The sequence below is a fragment of the Myxine glutinosa genome, chromosome 4 (assembly GCF_964187855.1).
Source record: "Myxine glutinosa chromosome 4, kmMyxGlut1.1, whole genome shotgun sequence".
In the NCBI taxonomy this organism is placed as follows: domain Eukaryota; kingdom Metazoa; phylum Chordata; class Myxini; order Myxiniformes; family Myxinidae; genus Myxine; species Myxine glutinosa.
Window position 1 is genome coordinate 138233040 of NC_136264.1, and position 19880 is coordinate 138252919.

General features: G+C 45.5%; 1 protein-coding gene across 1 annotated transcript in view; it reads right to left on the reverse strand.

Annotated features, from left to right (window-relative positions):
• The window catches only part of LOC144891650 (uncharacterized), a 334434-nt gene extending 317173 nt beyond the window's left edge, over window positions 1-17261 (reverse strand). The window contains exon 1 of the mRNA XM_078775311.1: window positions 17234-17261. Coding sequence (XP_078631437.1) covers window positions 17234-17257 — 24 coding nt within the window. The 5' untranslated portion in view covers window positions 17258-17261. The remainder of the gene's footprint in view (window positions 1-17233) is intronic.
• Between the last annotated feature and the right edge of the window lie 2619 nt (window positions 17262-19880).

Sequence of the window (19880 nt, forward strand, 5' to 3'; positions counted from 1 at the left end):
TGGCTGTGTTAAGTGTTTGTCTCATCAGTATGTCATGTGTGTGTATGTTTGTGTGTGTGCTTGTCAGCTCTATTACGAGGTTTAGCCCATATATATAACAAGCTAGCACAATTTTACCTGACATGACCTCTGACCTTTGACTTTTGACCTCGGGACCCAGAAATCGAATCAGTTAATCTTTACATCATTGTACATATCTGTACCACGTTTGACTAAAATCCCTTCAGCCATTCTCAAGTTATCACGGTAACGAAAAACCTATCATGGACGGACGGACAACCTGAAAACATAATGCCTCCGGCAACTTCGTCAACGGAGGCATGAAAAACAATGTGTGTCTACTCTCAGGAAAGCCAGAAAACAACATATGTCCAAACTCAAGAATGAACTTTCAAACTAGTCTCCCTCCTCTAAAACTGGTGGCTCCTTGTGAAGTCTGTCCCTGGTGTATGCTCCACTCCATCCCTTCCCTCCCTCTCTTCAAATGGCACCACAGCTGACTCCACTCATCAGAAAGCTGAATGCCTCAATTCTGTATTTGCTTCAAAATCTTGTGTCCTGAACCCCTCTCTCCATCTGTATCCACACTTCCAAGTCATACCCAACTGCTCCTGGCCTCTGTATTTTGCACCTGAGAAGGTTGAGAGGTTTCTAGCAGCCCTCGACTTTGTCTCTGCAATGGGACCAGATGGCACCAGCTCACATGTCCAAAAAATCTGCTCTGCTGCTCTTGCTCTTCCCTTTTCTGCCCTTTTCACCCCATCATTTACCTAAGGTCATCTTCATTCTGCTTGGAAATCAGCCAACATCACAAATTACATTAAAAGGTACAAATACAGATCCACTTAACTACAGATCAATTAGCTTACTCCCAATCATCAGCAAGGTCATGGAATCCATCATCGCAGTTGACATCAAATAATTATTTTATCCAAAAGCCTCATCTGAGATCATCAATTCGGATTCAGAATTGGTCACTACCTTGGACATGCTGCTTATACTCTCCCAACACCAACCAATCAAAAACCTAGAAGCATATTGATTTGGAGGTAAAAAGCTCAAATGATCAAAGTTAAGGTCGCATGAAATTATCAATTTTCATCCGACTGACTTGAAATTTCAAGAGGGCTTGCATATTGGGTCACTGACCCCTATTGTTTGAGATCATAAAGTCATGATCACATAATCGACAATTTACATCCGATTGACCTGGAAGCCATTGTTTTTGAAGTCCAAGGGGCAAGGTCGCAGCGACTGATTTCCCAAGTACTGGTCTATGACCACTTGTTAGTAAAAAACGGTCAGCACTCTGAAAGCACACATTGTTTCTGCAGGGATTGCTGTTTTAACATTGCATAATGGGTTATGACATGGGCATTGACACAGTAGGCAGCACTGTATAGATGATTACCATGCATGACACGATCCTCGAAATGTTAACTTTGCTATATATGTCTTTTCATTGATTATGTCACTCCAAACATGCTAACAGGAAAAGGGCATCCTACAAATGACTGACTCCTGCTGCCTTCTTTGTTTTTGCCTTTAATGTGTCAATAGCACTGGGGTCAGCAAAATATCTGCTGCTAAAAGGCAGACAGTGTTTCAAAGTGCAGGCCTGCAGTCCTTTAGGAATAAATTCCTACTTGGAGAGCGAACAGTGCATATGCGTTTCCCATGTAAGAACAATAATTGACTGATTGTCTTGCCATGGAGAGCAGAACAACAACAAATGTTTTATGACTGTTTCCCACTTTTTCCAGGGGTTGGTCAAATTATTGCATTACACTATACGAATCTATCCACTGCATCAGTTTTGTGGAAATCCAAACAATCCATATCTTTCTTGACATTCAATCCATACCTTTTTAGGGTGCTCTCTTCGCTTTCTTCCTAAAACCACGAATTTTATTGATTTATTTGCAGCTCCATTTTTTGACCTTCATTATACATGACCTCTCCAGCCTTGCTCCCCCAGCTCTCTCTGTGCTCTGTCCCCCAAATATTCCTACAGGTCGCACAAGATCTGCCAGCAACCCTCTTACGGTTAAACTGCCGAAATCTAGGCTCTCTGCTCACCTTCACTCTTTCATTCCCCTTTTCTCCCGCCTCTGGAACAAAGTCCCTCACTCTCTTCAATCCCACTCCTCCCTCCAGGTCTTTGAAACAGCTGTTCACCACCATCTCTTATCTTCCCCTTTCCAAAACCTTGATCTTTTCTACCCCCGCTAATTCACCCCAGATACACTTTTTTCGAAATTCCAACTTCTTTCCTGGAAGTCCTTGCAGTGTTCATATGTTTTGTACCTCTCCGACCTCCCCCCAAGCCCTCTCCCTCCCACATTTCTCTCGATGTCCCTGCTCTCAAATGTTGTGTTTGTGTCCTTCCCCCTCTCTCCCCATCTTGTCTACCGCTCCCCTTATTTTGTGTTTTATGTGTCGGTTTGACTTTTTGTGTGATTAATGTTAGCTCTTTCATGAGCCTCGATCTTGTATACAAAAAAATATATATTGTTGCGGAACTCGGCGCCGGCCTTCTCCCCTTACCAAGGGGGGATTAGTCCCCTTGTCTTTGACTGACCAGGCGCGACCCGAGGCCTGTGACGTCCTTTCCGGACAGCGCTAAATAGGGTTGTAGGACCAAATTCGCTCTTACCTAAGTACTAGCACTGCCCTGAAACGAGGAGATAAGTCTCGCACGAATCACATGTGTTGGTGGATACGCTGAGCGGTAGCGAACACGTGATCCGAGCGGTTATCAATTACTAGACCCCGATCCAAGCGGTTCTTATTCGTGCCACACTTACCCAATGGAGAAATCACAAAAGCGGTCGAATTCAGAAGAAAAGGAATAACAAGATTTATTCACACTATTTACAATGGTTCAGAAAAAGGGGACACAGTGCAGCATTAAAAACAGTCTTAACTTACTCCCAGGACAAACGGACCCGTTTCACACACACACACACACACACACACACACACACACACACACACACACACACACACACACACACACACACACACACACACACACGGGGATTGCAGATGAAGGTCAGCACGTCCAAGGATGGATGGCACGTCCACGGATGGTCAGCTCTCTCTGGTCCCCAGCTCGTACCGCGAAGATGGATCCCGTAGCAGGCAGGAGCTCTCCGCGTGTCGTTGGCGCACACGGGATAATACGGGGCGAACGGTAGGGGCAGCTCTGGCGTGGCTGGCGGTAATTCACTGGCGGCTATTGCCGCGTTTACTCGCGTGGCTGCGTACGTAATAGGCGAATACATTTCAAAGCCTTGAAGCACTGACACAATGAAGTGCTCTCAATGCGCTCGCCGTAAAAGTCCTTCCAGCCCTCTTCTCTGCGAGTCCTTCACAATGCGCAATTCCTTCAAGTGTTACGGATTTCTGTGAATGTATGTGAATTACTATTCAGGTCTTTGCTTATTAATGTGTAGTCGATTGAAGGTTGTTGTGATTAAAGGGTAGGGAGCCCTTCTGGGAAAAAGGAGACCGGAAACGGAAGAAGAAAAGACACGAGGTCCTGGAGAAGCGACGATCTTCTTCCTCTTCCTCGCCCAGCTCCGACGCGAGTTGGGATCGATATAGAGCAGCGTGGAGGACGCTGCGTTTGAAAGCCCGTCTGACAAAAGGAGTTACCTGCGCGGGGTAATTACCCCTTGACACGTCAAGTTGCCGTGGGTTCGTGCACGGAACCCAGCGTCCGGCACAGTTCGCCTCACCGTCTACAAGGACGCGTACGGGTCGCACCTTGGGCCTCGCGCGCGTTGCAAGCCACGCTTGGTTTTGCCCCGTTGCTTGGCAAGGAGGTGTGCGCTGCAGCAGCTGTCCCGGGTGCGTGACGTACACGTTTGGAGCACGTCCGCCCGGGGTTCGTTCAACCGCCCGTGTGCGGAGAAGCCGACCATCATCTTGGTCAGGAGGGGCCCAGAGACATTGTGAGGGACAGAGACCAAAGGGGTCGTGAGTACCCAAGGGGTCGGGAGTGGGGAAAGGGGACACACATATATAAGATGGCCATCTTAATAATATTGGTGATCAATTGTTGATTGTTGATTGTTGACGATTGTTGATTGCTCGGGGAATATATTATTGATTATTCCGGATCCTTGGTGTGGGGTTTCTTATTGACTGGAATTCATATTGATTGCGTTACGAAAGCGTATAAATCATTGATCTTTCTGGCGGAGTTCCTCTCACGGTCCGGGGGTCACCGAGACCAGGTAGTTACCGGGAGGACCACGTAACACAAGAAAGTCCTCTTGTACAACGAAGTCCTCTGGTGGCAAGTCCTTTTCAAGGGCTTTGTGCAAAGGCTTTTATAGGCACGCCCCGCGAACCTTCCAGCACTTACCAGACGCGCCTTACCACGCCCTATCACGCCATGCCCTTAGAGCCCTGGTTGACTGGTGGCCCTTACCGTCATCGCCTCTGTTGCGCTCCTTGACGCCGCCCCACCCCGACCCCGCACTCCTCCCTCTTCTCAGGCCTACCTCGTGTTACTCGACTAGCGAGCGAACAAAGGGCAGCGAACGCTGCTGGCAACCAAAGCGTAACAGAATGCTGCGGGCAGACAAAACTTAACAAATTGAGGGATCAGCCAAATGGGGCGCGGGATCAATTATGCCCATAGGTGGAATTGGAGGGTGGCGCAAAAATGAAAGGACCTAAACTCATGTCTTAACACAATGCAGATATTACATGGGAAAAGGCCTATACTCACACATACTATGACATAACTAATACTCTAAGGTGGCCTACGTGTTGCTCGTTGACTAACTATGGGGGGCAAACCTTTAGCCTTTAATGATGTCATATGTACAAATCTCAAAACCGTAGCAATATATATACCAACCAAGTCTTCTCTTCCTTCCTTCTTCACTGGTATTGATTTTTCATCTCTTCCTTATTTGAGTTCACTATTCTTTATTTCAGGTACAATTTTCATTCATCCATTCTCATCTCTGCTCTTTCCATTACTTTTAAATCTTCAAACCACATTTCCCCAAGTTTCACTTCCATATATAAACTAGACGACCCATGACCCGTTGGGTCAATGTCAGTTTGAATAGATATGAGAATAGAACTAAAGCGAACGCTGGACATCATCAGGGAGATTATTTGGGCCAGCAAGCCATAAGGCTCACCTCTCCAGCGTTCTAAATCACTTACCTGTGACACGTGATTTCGGCCCTTATCTCCGATCAGGTTTTTTTTTTTTTTTAAAGAAAAAACACGCGACCCGTGGACTACCACGATTTTGTTGTCAGAGGACACTTCTGATGACGATGTTCTTTGTCGACGATCCTCCATTTACATAAACTCGCACGTTCTCTTTCCTCTTCCCTCGACTGAGCGCCACATACAGCTGACCATGCTGGAAGACCGGTTTCTCCAGGTAGACCAGCACATTCTCCATAGTTTGCCCTTGCGCCTTATGGATCGTCATTGCGAAGCAGGATTGTATGGGGAACTGGCAGCGCTGCAAAGGGATATCCTCAGCTTCCGACAGATTTAGTCAGATCCGAGGGAGCATTACAGTTTCGCCTTCAAACGTTGAACTTATGATCCTCGCAACTATAATATTTCGAAGCATGTCCTCAACAATCATGCGCGTCCCGTTGCAAAGTTTCGGAGGGTCCAAGTTCCACATCAAAATGATAGGGGATCCTTTTTTGAGCTTGAGGTTGTGCGGCGGCAATCCCGAGACTTCAACGGAATCTAGGAATTCCGTTGGGAAGTGCGTCGCATCAGTACCCTCAGTCACACTGTTGAACGCAGCATACTCCTTGCTAGCACCAGGGAACCTTGTGATGCATCTTGAATTGATGTTTCGCATCATATCGTTGAGGGGCACTAATATAGACCTTGCTGAAAAAACCTCCATCGGATTGGCGAATGATGGATATATGGTATCGATGCACTCATCGAGCCCACTCGCTGTCAGCAGTATATCCTCTGGCAAATCTATCTCATCATCCGCATTTTTCTCGATTCTATCCTCACCGATGTCGAGCAAAAATCTTGAAAACTGCCCACTTCCGTCGGTCAGTCGCATATTAGTTCTCAAGTGAAACATTCCAAAGCTCTGCCATAAGTAGGACTTCTTTATGCACGCATTCTCAACGTCAGCATCACACCCTCTTTTCACCACGGGCAGAAGTTGATGGAAATCACCACAGCATATCGTCAAGATCCCTCCAAAAGGCTCGTCTTTGTCACATACATCATGCAACGTGCGATCCACAGCCTCGAAACTCTCTCTCCTGATCATAGGACACTCATCCCACACGATGAGTTTTGTACTTCGAAAGAGGTCTGCGATAGTGGAATTTTTTTATCGATATTGCATACGCCATCTTCCCTCGGTGTCAGAGGGATTTGGAACCTTGAGTGCGCTGTTCTTCCACCAGGCATGAGGGTAGCAGCTATGCCAGATGAGGCCACCGCAAGGGCAACTTCTCCACTCGCTCTCACTTTAGAGAGAATCAGGTTAATAAGAAACGTCTTCCCTGTGCCTCCAGGCGCATCAATGAAAATCATTGATGACTGATTCGTGCGGATGTTGCTATTCGCGTCCATAGACGTGAGGTGTGATTCGTTGTCCGCGTCCGTAGCACCGTCGGAGGGTTGATATGACATTCTTCCTGCAAATAGTATTGTGTTTGTGCTATCGTTTTGCCGATCATCAAATGACAAATAAATTACATTGTGAAAATTAAAGATTTCAAATAAACCTATTTAAAGTGTATGCGCATATAAATAAATAAAAAAATCGAAGAAATATCTCTCGGTAATTTCCTGAAACATATTTTACTTCCGGGTAATAATGTTGAATGAAATAACGAAGATATATACTGTATGCCTGTTATTTTAGGCGGTGTATTTTCGTATATCAACGTGGCTCGATTTTAAAAATATATCTCTGCAATTTCCCGTGTGTGCGTGAATGTTCTCAATTATTTCTTTTACCGAGTCTAAAACCATCGATAAAAATGAAATCAGATGATGACTTAGATTGAAGATAAAGGCGTGAGACAGACTCAATGGCCTTGAAGATACAAGCCTTTCAGAATTCATTTCGTTCTATAAACGGAAACTTTCATCGGATTTTCTTCCCGTTTTTTTTCAACCGAGTCTAAAACTATGTTAGCGACTGTGAAAAATGAAATGATATATCGAATTTGATTTGAAATAAAACTGAGAGAGAGAGCAAGACACCACGGGCCTACAAAACAGGCCTCAAAGCTATGCGAGTTAATAAAATGGTGGATATTACTACTCTCTCAAAGGGGTAAGCCACGCCCCCGGACCGATTGAATGTTACACACAAACACGCAAGATTTCAATTTTATAATTATATATAGATATAGATAGATACCGATCTGATAAAAGTTATATAAACTCTAACTTTTACAGATAATGGAATGTTTCTGTGCTTTATAATACCACCTAGTTGTCTCCATCTATTCCAGGCTGACTTTATTCTTGATCTAATGGCTAACTTTGTTCCTCCTGATGTTTCCGTCATCTTTCCAAGGTAACAAACTTTTGACCTTTTTTGAATTAAATGCTGAGCTCATTAGCATTTCCTTTTGTTCTTCATCTTTCTCTTGAAATGATTGATCCTCATATCCATTATTCATTACTGTAAATGAAATTCACAGCTTTTGTTACCAAATTTGAAGTTACCAAATTACCTTTTGTTACCAAATTTCCATTGCATCTCTAGTGACACCATCTATAACACTGCCTACTTTGAATTGAATTCTGTGCAACTCATTTTCAACAAATTGAACAAGGCCATTGTCTGCGTTCTGCCATTCACCATAACCCTCATTTTATTAATGCTGATGGATGAACCTAAACTTTTATATGATGGATAAAATGAAAAAATAAGATGGATAAAAATGAACCTGTCTTCGCGATTTCACTTTTCCATTTTAGAAGCATCCCTCTTGCTTCTTTTTCACTTTCAGGATTCAATACTGCTTAGTATTGGCTTAACGCTTAAGGTCGCTGGCTTAAGATCTTAGAGTCTTGAGGTTGAACCCCCTATCGTGCCGTTAACACCAGGTGGGTTGACTTAGCCCTTCATATATTAATCATCCAGGGAATCACAACCTTTCTTTCTTTGTCGATTTTCCCATTGCTATTACAGACAGTAGAGGATTGAAAACTGATCCCTTTTGTAATACTGCCTTGACTTCAAACATTTCTGTGCATCCCAAATTGATCTTTACCATAGTTATTAATCATTCCGATCACTACTTTTACCATTTCTTCAGACACTGGCAGTCTTCTGAGAAGCCATTCAACAACTGCACTTCGTACTTTATGCTTTCTTTAGAAGTCTAGGTCAACATACACTTGATACAGTTTCCCTTTCTTTGCCAAATACATTTCTTGGCATTGCCACCAAATAAAAATAGCTTCTGTTGTTGATCTTCCTGGCATAAAACCAAACTGATTGTTGTCAATATTTACAACTTTCCTCTTCTTTCAACTGCGTCTTTTCAAAACATTTCAATGCCTGTTCAATTGGAGTAAGTCCTCAGGAAGATGAACGTAATAAAGGTGTCCTTTCATCTTTAACAAGGGCACAATAGTGCTATTTGCCCAATCTTCTGGTATCATCCATCCCAGACCTTCCCACACTTCATTATCAATTTGATTCCAACCTCTTCAGCCACCTCAATCATTTTTCCAATAAATCCAGTTAGACGTGCTACGGATGCTTCCTTTTCTTTCTTTAACCATCATATAGCTGATTCAAATTCTTCACTTATCTCTTCTTCTGGACCTTCAAATTTATTACATTCTAGGCCATTCTATTCATCTTCTTCATTCAAGAGCTTTGTAAAATACGTGTTCCATTCCTTATCGATCTCATCTCACCCTTCTTTCAAAACTCCTTCACACTAATAATCAATCTGCTTCTTTGCTATTCCGCTTGTAAAACTAGTCTCGAGTTGTTCTTTTCTTTTCTTGAAGTAGGTATTGAGGACATACGATACATATCCATTACTTCCGCCATTTCTTGTATCGCTTAACTTGCCTCATTCCTTTTACCATTACTGAATCCACCGTAGACACCGTTATATCCATTTGATTTCTCGCCAACACGTCCATTCAAATCACTTAAACCACCTCTAATCACTTCTTCTTTGCAGGTTATTACTTGAAGCAAATCTTCCAGTTCATCCCAAAATGATATTCGTTCTTCTTCACCTCAATTGCCTTGGGACGCATGTGCTTACAATATTTAAAATGTTTCTGCCATAATAATTTCTGTGTCATTATTACCTCCACCACCAAAGGTGAATGGAGGTTATGATTTCACCTGTCGGTCTGTCTCTTTGTTACTTGCAAAAATCGAAGATTTTTCAAGTATATTGGTTGGTCTTGTTCTTTATTCTATCTTTGTCTGTTTGTCTATATGTCAGTCGCCTACATGTCACAATTTCCAACCGATCTTCAGGAAACTTCACCAAATCGTAAAGTTGTTCATAAGCAAGAAGCCTATTTTGGGGGGGTCAAAAGGTCAATGTCAACAAGGCCAAAGGTCACAAACATTGTCAAATTTCTAAAATCCTCAATTTTCATCCGATTGACTTGAAATTTGAAGAGCATTTCCATATCTGGTCACTGAATTCAACCACCAACTAGTTTGAGGTCAACATAAGCCAAAAGGTCAACATAGGTCAAATTTCTAAAATCCTCAATTTTTATCTGATTAACTTGAAATTTGAAGAGGACTTGCATATCTGGTCACTGAATTCAACCACCAAGTATTTTTGAGGTCAACATAGGCCAAAAGGTCAACATGGGCAGAATTTCTAAAATCCTCAATTTTCATCTGATTGACTTGAAATTTTAAGAGGAATTGCACATCAGGTCACTGAATTCAACCACCAATTACTTTTAAGATCATCATGGGTCAACAACTTATTTTAGGGATTTCACAAGTATCGTGCTATGCACAACATATTTCTTGTTTGTTTATTTGTCTGTCTGTCTGTGAACAAGATATCTCAAAAGGTTGTGGACGGATTCGGACGAAATTTGATAGAGAGGTAGTGTGTGGACGAAATGATTAGAATTTTGTTGAATAACTGGATCCGGAATCTGGCTACTAGAATTTTTATAGTGATTCTTCACCATTGAGAGATATGGCCAAAACAATACATAGCATGATATCTCAAAAAGTTGGGGACGAATTTGAATGAAACTTGGTGGAAATGTTGGGCGTTATACAAGGACGAATTTATTCGGGTTTGGTGAAGATCCCGATCCCGGATACGAGAATTAAAAATACAATTTGACTGATTCTTCGCCATTGAAAGATGGAGCCAAAAACGATATATAGCACGATATCTCAAAGGATGTGGACGAGTGATGACAAAAATAGGTGGATGAGTTGATTATGCAACAAGTATTTAAGCTGATTAAATTTTGCTTAAAGTCCGGATCCAGATCCGGCCGATCAGTGGGAAACAAAACGTAAACTGTTGAGCCTGGCAGAGGTAAGCTCTCTACCGAGTGCTGTTCTAGTTGATAATGTGATGTGACAGTTATCCTTACAGTTGCCTGATTTAAAAAAAACAGATAATCTCAAGGATGTTCCAGAATAAAGGGAAGTTTCACCCATTTGCATATTAAAATCTCTACTCTCAAAACTGAACTCTCAAACCTGTCTCCCTCCTCCAAATCCTGGTGGCATCCAGTCAAATCTGTTGCTGGTGTTTATTCCCCTTCCATCCCCTCCCTTACTTCAAATGACGACACAGCTGACACTGCCCGGGAAAAGGCTGAATGCCTCAACTCCTTGTTTGCTTCAAAATCTTATGTCCCCAAACCCAGCTCTGTCTCTGTCTGTCTCTGTCTCTGTCTCTCTCTGTCTCTCTCTCTCTCTCTCTTCTCTCTCTCTTTCTCTCTCTCTTCTCTCTCTTCTCTCTCTCTCTCTTTCTCTCTCTCTCTCTTTCTCTCTCTTTCTCTCTCTTTCTCTCTCTTTCTCTCTCTTTCTCTCTCTTTCTCTCTCTCTCTCTCTCTCTCTCTCTCTCTCTCTCTCTCTCTCTCTCTCTCTCTCTCTCTCTCTCTCTCTCTTCTCTCTCTCTCTCTCTCTCTCTTTCTCTTCTCTCTCTCTCTCTCCTCTCTCTCTCTCTCTCCTCTCTCTCTCTCTTCTCTCTCTCTCTCTCTCTCTCTCTCTCTCTCTCTCTCTCTCTCTCTCTCTCTCTCTCTCTCTCTCTCACCCAGTCGTCCCCAGCTGCTCCTGGACTCCGTGTCTAGTCTCCTGACAAGGTGGAGAAGCGTCTGTCAAACCTCGACTCTGATTCTGCAACTGGACCAGACAGCATCAGCCCACGGGTACTAAAATCCTGTTCTGCTGCTCTATCACACCCTCTCTCTGTTCTCTTCACCCTCTCGTATGTTCAAGGACATCTGCCATCTGCTTGGAAATCAGAAAACATTACCGCTTTACACAAAAAAGGTGAAAAAAACAGATCCTTGCACCTATAGACCAATCAGCATGTTCCCAATCATCACCAAGGTCATGGAATCCATCATCACTTCTGACATCAAATCCTTCCTCTTCTCCAATGGCTTGATCTTGGACCATCAATTTGGTTTCAGACCAGGTCACTCTACTCTGATCATGCCGTTCTCTGCTATCCCAACAATGGATGGAGCTCCTCAACGTCAAACGGGAGATCAGAGCCGTCTCCCTTGACACATCTTGTGCTTTCGATATGGTCTGGCAATCCACCCTGCTCTCCGAACTCTCCTCTTATGTTATCCATGGAATCCTCCACGCACGGCTTGTGGACCTCCTATTCTGTCATAGTCAATGTGTGGCTCTAAATGGAATTCTCTCATCTGCTCTTCCTGTTCTGGCTGGAGTTCCTCAAGGCAGTGTTCTGGGCCCTGTGCTTTTTCTGGTCTTCATGAATGATCTCTCCGACTCTCTGGAAAATCCTCTCTATCTTTTTACTAACGACTCCACCCCCCTCCCCCCCCCCCCCCCCTCTGCCGCTCCATATCTCAATCCTCAGATTGGCAGGCAGCAGCCTCTTTATTTACTGCAGACCTGGATAAAATCATAAACTGGTCAAACAAGTGGAACATGTCTTTCAATCCTGACAAATCCCACATTCTCACTATGTCTCCCTCCGAAAGGACCGTTTGGCAACCACCCTCCCCCATCCTATCTTCATTCTTAACAATCCTCTTGGGAAGTTCAGTCATTCAAACTCCTGGGTCTCACTATCAGCCATGATCTTTCTTGGGCAAAACACATGTCTAAGTTGGCCTCCAAATCCAGCCAACGACTGGGTATCCTCCATTATACAAAGTCCTTCCTTGGCACACCTGAACTCCCATTCACCTATTGTACTAGGCCCTCATCCTCAGCTTGATGAAGTACTGCTCTCTCCTCTCGGCCGGTGCTCCTGCCTCACAGCTAACTCGACTTCACGCTGTAGAAACCGAAGCTTTCAGAATCATTGGTATTTCCCACGATGAAGCTGATTCTGAGGGCCTTTCACTCTCTCACTGCAAGCAGGTTGGTGGTCTTTCTATCCTCTACCAACTCCTCTCTGGCTGAGCTCCCATTGCTTTGTCTATGCTCTGTCGCCCAAATATTGGTGCAGGACGCACAAGATCTGTCAGCAACCCTCTTCTGGTGAAACTGCCAAAATCGAGACTCTCTGCTCACCTTCACTCCTTCATTCCTCTTTTTTTCTCCACCTCTGGAGCAAACTCCCACACTCTCTTCAATCCCACTCCTACCTCCAAGTCTGCAAAACAGCTGTCCACCACCATATATTATCATCCCCCATCAAAAAGTTTGATCTTTTCTACCCCCGTTAATCCTCCCCAAATCCACCTCCTTCAAATTCCGTTTTCTTTCCTGAAAGTCCTTGTAGTGTCCGTCTTGTTTATCCCGTGTACCCTTCCCCAGCCCTCTTTCTTCCACAGATCTCTCAATGTCCCTGTTCTCTACTAGTTTTGTACTTCCCTCTCTCTCACTCCTCTTGTCTCCCGCTCCCTTTATTATATGCCTATATGTTAGCTCTTACACGAGCCTCGATGAGTATACAAAAAAAAGAAGACATTTCATCCAGAATACCCTAGACATTTTTGATACCATTGTCATACTCATAGATGAACGCACAACCAAGTGTCCTGACTGCCCTGGCTACTTTGCTGCCATACCAACATTTGTAGAGATTGCAATATCCAAAGCCACGAAAAAGGCATACCTTTAGCTGCTGCTCGTGTTTTTTTGTCTTTGTAAATTTTCCTGTTTATGTTATTGCTTTGTATGTATACTCTGCAATTACTTTTTTAAAACACTTTTTCTATATTTACAGCTAAAGTTTCAGCATCCTTTTATGAAGGTTTCATTCGACAACACCTATTTGAACATACGGCGATTCTACTGCACTGCAACACGATGCCAACCCATTTGACAGGATATCAATATCTCGACTGCATTCAGTTCCATGTTCAAGGTTTCCAATGGGATGGGTCCTTCATGGGGAGCGGCAGGGATTGGAGCTGGCTGCACTAATGACATGGACTGCCACTGTGCAAGCAAGCCTGAGTCAGGAAATGTGGATCAACCCAACACTGCAGGAGATGTTGTGCACATATCCAGTTCACAACTGTGTAAGCACTGCGAAAATAACAACGCTTCAAAGCTTTTCAGAGATACAATTGACCAATAAAGCTGAAAATAGTATGGTTGCACAACCACCAGTCAAAATTGTGCAGCAATGATTGTAGTAGCTTTTATGATTTGTTTGCTAATACCAAAAGTATTCGTAGTTTTTGGTCAAAAAAAAAATATTATTGTGTACAAAATACACAATAATATACAGACTTTTTTTTTTGTTTTTTTTGTATACAGAGTCGAGGCTCGTGAAAGAGCTAACATTTATCAAACAAACAAATCAAACAAACAAGCAAACAAAGTATAACAAGGGGAGCGGTCGACAAGATGGGGAGAGAAGGGGAGGAAGCACACAAACACAACATTTGAGAGCAGGGACATCGGGAGATGTTTTTGGAGGGAGAGGGCCTGGGGGGAGGCAGGATAGGTATAAAACGCAAGGACACAAAGGACTTCCAGGAAATAAGTCAAAAGTCACCTCAAAAAAGTGGATTTGGGGTGAAATTAGCAGCGGTAGAAAAGATCAAGGTTTTGGATTGGGGAAGATAAGAGATGGTGGTGAACAGGCGTTTTAAAGACCTGGAGGGAGGAGTGGGATTGAAGAGAGTGAGGGAGTTTGTTCCAGAGGCGGGAGAAAAGAGGAATGAAGGAGTGAAGGTGAGCAGAGAGTCTTGATTTTGGCAGTTTAACCATAAGAGGGTTGCAGGCAGATCTTGTGCGACCTGCAGGAATATTTGGGGGACAGAGCCCAGAGAGCGCTGGGGGAGCAAGGCTGGAGAGGAGTCGGTAGAAGACGGAAAGACCACCAACCTGCCTGCGGTGATTACGTGAAAGGCCCTCGAAGATAGCGTCATCGCGGGAGATTACAATGATTCTGAATGCTTTGGTTTCAACAGCGTGAAGACGAGCTAGGTGTGAGGCAGGAGCACCAGCCCAGAGGGGAGAGCAGGACTCCATTGAGCTGCGGATGAAAGCCTTGTATGTGGTGAGGAGCTCAGGTGTGCCAAGGAAGGACTTCGCACGACGGAGGATGCCCAGTCGGCGACTGGCTTTGGAGGCCAGCTTGGAAATGTGGTTTTCCCAGGAAAGATCATGGCAGATAGTGAGACCCAAAAGCTTGAGTGACAGAACTTCTTGGAGAGGATTATTCAGAAAGTAGATGGGAGGGTTGTCCAGTCGGTCTTTTCGGAGAGACATCGTAAGAGTGTGAGATTTGTCAGGATTGAAAGACATGTTCCACTTGTTTGCCCAGTCTGTGATTTTGTCCAGGTCTGCAGAGAGTGAGGAGGCTGCAGACTGCCGATCTGAGGGATGAGGAATGGAGCGGAAGAGAGTGGAGTCATCAGCAAAGAAAATTTAATATGGAATTTAATATGGAAATATGGAATTTAATATGGACTTGGCATTTAATATGGAATTTTTTTTTTCTTGATTGGGTTTACTTTCTGAACTCAGTATATCAATCTGGTGAGTTTCTTTTACCCTTCGGTGATGTCTTTGTTGAAAGAACCATGTCACTGATTGTCTTTCGCAGCAACAAGTCAATAACAGGATTATATCGCAAGTGGCAGGACAATATGTAAGGACAGGTACATTTGACGATTGGCTTCACAATCAGGTATATAAGGGTTGTTGCAATCTGTATTAGTGGAAAACAACTGCCGCACGTCTACAAAAGTTATTGCCGCTTCCTCTGGAGATGGTCCGTCAACTTGACAATGCTGTTTGTCATGGAGTGGTGGCTTTACGAAATTCTGGCATGAAACAGCGTGCTATTGCTCGGCAGTATGGCATCACTCAAGGTCAGCTGTCAAAGATCCTGAAACGAAATGCTCAGAGGGGTGTCCCTACTCCAATACCGAGGCCAGGACGTCCACGCAGAACCACAAGGAGAGATGATCGCCAGCTGCACCGGTTAGTCTGCAATGGCCGTACCAAGTCAGCTAATCGGCTTAGGGCTGAGTGGCAGCAACTGACAAATGTGTCTGTATCCAGAAGGCTAGTCAACCAACGACTGGTTCGAGCAGGCTATCGTGCCAGGCGTCCCCTGAGAAAGCCATGCCTGACCAGACAACACAGCCAGCGCCGATTGCAGTGGGCCAGAGAGCACCGTCAATGGCAGCCAGGACACTGGAATCACGTGACCTTCAGTGACGAGTCTAGATTTCTGGTCTATTGTCAAGATGGCCGCGTCCGAGTGGCAGACAAGTGCATGAAGCCCACAACGAAGATTGTATAGTGCCAAGAGTCCAAGCTGGAGGTGGTGGGGTGACCGTTTGGGCTGCTTTTCATGCAGGGGGCAAAACTGACCTGGTTGTTCTGAATGGAAACCTGAACCAGTTCAAGTACAGGGCCATTCTGGAAGAAACATTGCTTCCATTTGCTCGTGCAGCCTTTCGAGGAAACTTTGTCTTCCAAGATGACAATGCATGGCCTCATCGTGCTCGCATGATCCAACACTTTCTTGCTGACCGTGGTGTAGAGCATATGGAGTGGCCTGCCATGTCCCCGGATATGAATCCGATAGAGAACTTGTGGGCAGAATTAACGCGTCAAATCGACAACTTGGACCAGCAGCCCACCTCTGTGCGTGAATTGCAGCAGACTATTGTCACTGCATGGCAAGCGATTCCTGTCCAAACCTTAGCAAATCTCGTGAACAGCATGCCTCGACATGTACGTGCTCTCCTGAATGCTCGTGCGGGTTACACGAAGTACTGAACTGTAATTTTACTGTCCTTAATCCCAGTCATAATTTAGCTTTTGATTTGTTGAAATTTTGTTTGGGTAATGTGCAAAATAAAGAGATACTTCTGGAAAACGTACAGAAGTTTAACACAGTACCGTCCGTGGATTGAGTTCGATATCAGTTTACATCACTTTCAAGGATCAATTTATTTGCTTCGAAATGTCAAATGTGGTTTTTGTTTCTTTTAAAGGTCACATTAACAAAATCTAGAATAATTTCAACATAATTCCAATGAACTTTTGGTTCTAAGTCATCTTGAAAAGTAAGTTCACCCCCACTAAAAAAATATTCCATATTAAATGCCAAGTCTGTATATTATTGACCTGAAATTGACCTGAAATTTAAAGAATTTGCATATTGTGTCACTAAATTGGTTCACCAATCAAAAGCTAGAAGCCAATTGTTTTTTTAGATCAAAAGGTTAAAGGTCCAGGTTGCATAAATCGTCAATTTTCCTCCAATTGACCTGAAATCAAGAATCTTCAGGTCACAGAATTGGTTCACCAATCAAAAGTCAGAAGCCGATTCTTTTTTTACATCTAAAGCTCAAAGGTCAAGGCTGCAAAAAATCATCAATTAAAATATTTTTATACTGTTTCCGTTATTTTGAGCATACAGAAGAAGGGGAAGTCTGAATACAAACAGACGCAGACAGGGTTTGCATTTTCAGATGCTTTCTAGTTATAGTATTATGCTCCGAGACAAGACATCATTGCATAGTACCACTGCCTGCACTCCAACATTCACCACCCTCTATTTACCATACCCTCACCACTGCCTGAACTCACCAATGTCTGCACTCTCCAAATCATCACCACTTACTGCAGTCACCCCACCGTCTCCACTGCCAATCTCCTCGGAAGACTCTGTCTACAAACGAAACCAACTTTTATTTACAAATTGGTCATACTCCATTACCTCCTACAAAATAGCTATCCGTTCCTTCAACCTATCTATAACAATCCAAAATGCCACACTTAATGACATACGATTTATCACATTTATTCACACTGATTTTGTCTGTCCTATACACATACGAGACTCCGTCTATTTCAAGTTACATCTCTCCACCTCATCTTCGTTACACGATTATACTGCAATGTATTCAAGAAATTCCATCATCCATAGATGGTACACGACTGGTTTGTGAGCTTTGAGCAGCTGAATTTAGAACTTAATCGACCTCACTTTGTTGACCTCCTGGACGATTGAAAAAAATATATACAAAATTTATATTGCTTCTCAACTAATTACAAAAAAAAAAGAAAAAAAAGGAAGAACATTGTCATGGTTAATCTTTGGGCAAAACTATTACTTAATCATAAAATTAGCCTTTTCAGTTTTGTGATGTTAAGGTATGTTCTCTTTGTAATAAAACAAATTCAATATTAGATTTTGGGTGTGATTTTTCTGGAGATTTGATTCTCAGTATTAGAGTGTTGTGGCGGACACAAGCAAGAGGACACTAATTCAACGCACCAGCAGGTGGCGCGAACGTCCAGGCGGGGAACTGGAGGCATGCCCCGCCTATCGACAGATCGGCCACGCCCGGGGACTAGGCGTGGCCCCGGCAGATATATGCGGGCTCCAAGCTCGAGCCCGCCCAGTGCTACAGTTTGAGCTTTCTTAATAAAGACTCTTTTGGTTATCAAACGCGTTGTGGCCTACCTCTTTGGCAAGCAAGTTGTGTGCGTAGCACCGCACTTCACTGGTGACCCCGATTGGTTCAGCCGTTGCTGTCCACCGAACGCGCCTTGGCCAACAATGCCGTCACGGTAAAACTCCCAGAGTTTTGGGAAGCACAGGCCGATGTGTGGTTCGTGCAAGCCGAAGCGCAATTCCAGCTTCGAGGCATAACGGCGGACGAGACCCGTTACTACCACGTGGTCGCCGCCCTCGGGCCCGGCACTGCCGCCTGAGTCGTGTCCATCCTGCGGCACCCGCCGGCCGACCACAAGTACAGGGTGCTCAAACGTCTCCTCATCGCCACGTTCGGCCCCACGGAAATCGAACGGGCCGACCGCCTCCTGGACCTTCCCGAACTCGGCGACACACGACCATCCGTGCGGATGGATCATATGCTGTCGTTGCTGGGTGACCAAGCCCCGGATTTCTTATTTCGGGCGCTTTTCCTACGCCAGCTACCCGCACAGGTACGCCTCGCACTGGCCGGTTCCAACATAAGGGAACCCTGCGCCCTGGCCGTAGAGGCCGACAAGTTCTTCGCGGCTTGCGACACGCGGTCGGGTTACGGTGCGGCCGTCGTGGATCCCGAGGCTGATGCTGCTGCGTCCCTCGTGGCCGCTGCCGCGCCCCGCCCACCACCACCACCGCCGAGAAAACCGCGGCCGCCGAAGCCCCTGCCGCCGCAAGCCTGGTGCTCTTACCACGCCAGGTTCGGCCACAAGGCTAGGAAGTGTTGCCCACCGTGCTCGTTTGACAAGTCGGGAAACGACCAAGCCGGCGCTCGGCAGCGGCTCTGAGCGTCGGCCATTCCGGCAGCCTCCTCTTTATCACGGACACCTTGTCCGGGTGCCGTTTCCTCTGCGATACAGGAGTGCAGGTAAGCGTCATCCCAGCCTACACGTCCGACAAGTGAACCGCGAGCCGGGGCCCCGCGTTGCTTGCCGCCAACGGTACACCCATCCGCACGTTCGGGAAGCGCTGCCTCTCCCTGCGGTTCGGAGGGCAGCGCTTTCAATGGTCGTTCGTGACCGCTAGCGTGCCGATGGCATTGCGCGGTGCGGATTTCCTATGTGCGAATGGGTTGTTGGTCGACATAAAGCACAAACGGCTCGTCCAGGCCGAAACCTTTAGCTCGCTCGCTTGTTCGCTGAGCAGCTCGTTGAGCGGCTCACTGAGCGGCTCACCGAGTGGCTTGCCAAGCGGCTTGCTGGAGGGTCCGTCCCGGCGAGTTTAGTTTGCACGCTTCTGGCAGCGGACGACTTTACCCGCCTCCTCGCTAGTTTCCCGGCCCGCACGCGGCCCACCTTTTCAACGGTGGCCGTTAAACATGGGGTGGAGCATCACATCCCCACGGTCGGGCCGCCGGTCTATGCCCGGGCACGCCGACTCGATCCCACGAAGCTCGCCATGGCGAAAGCGGAGTTCGCCATGCTGGCGCGGCTGGGGATCGTGCGGCGCTCCAACAGCGCTTGGGCTTCCCCACTGCACATCATGCCGAAGCCCGGCAGGGGATGGCGGCCGTGCGCGGACTACCGCCGGCTCAACGATGCCACCACCCCCGACCGCTACCCGGTCCCGCAGATACAGGACTTTTCCGCACGGTTGGCCAGCACGACCGTGTTTTCGGAGGTGGACCTCATCCGGGGCTACCATCAGGTCCCCGTCCAACCGGTCGACGTCCCGAAGACGGCCATCATCACTCCTTTCGGCCTCTTCGAATTTCTGAGGATGCCCTTCGGGTTGAAGAAT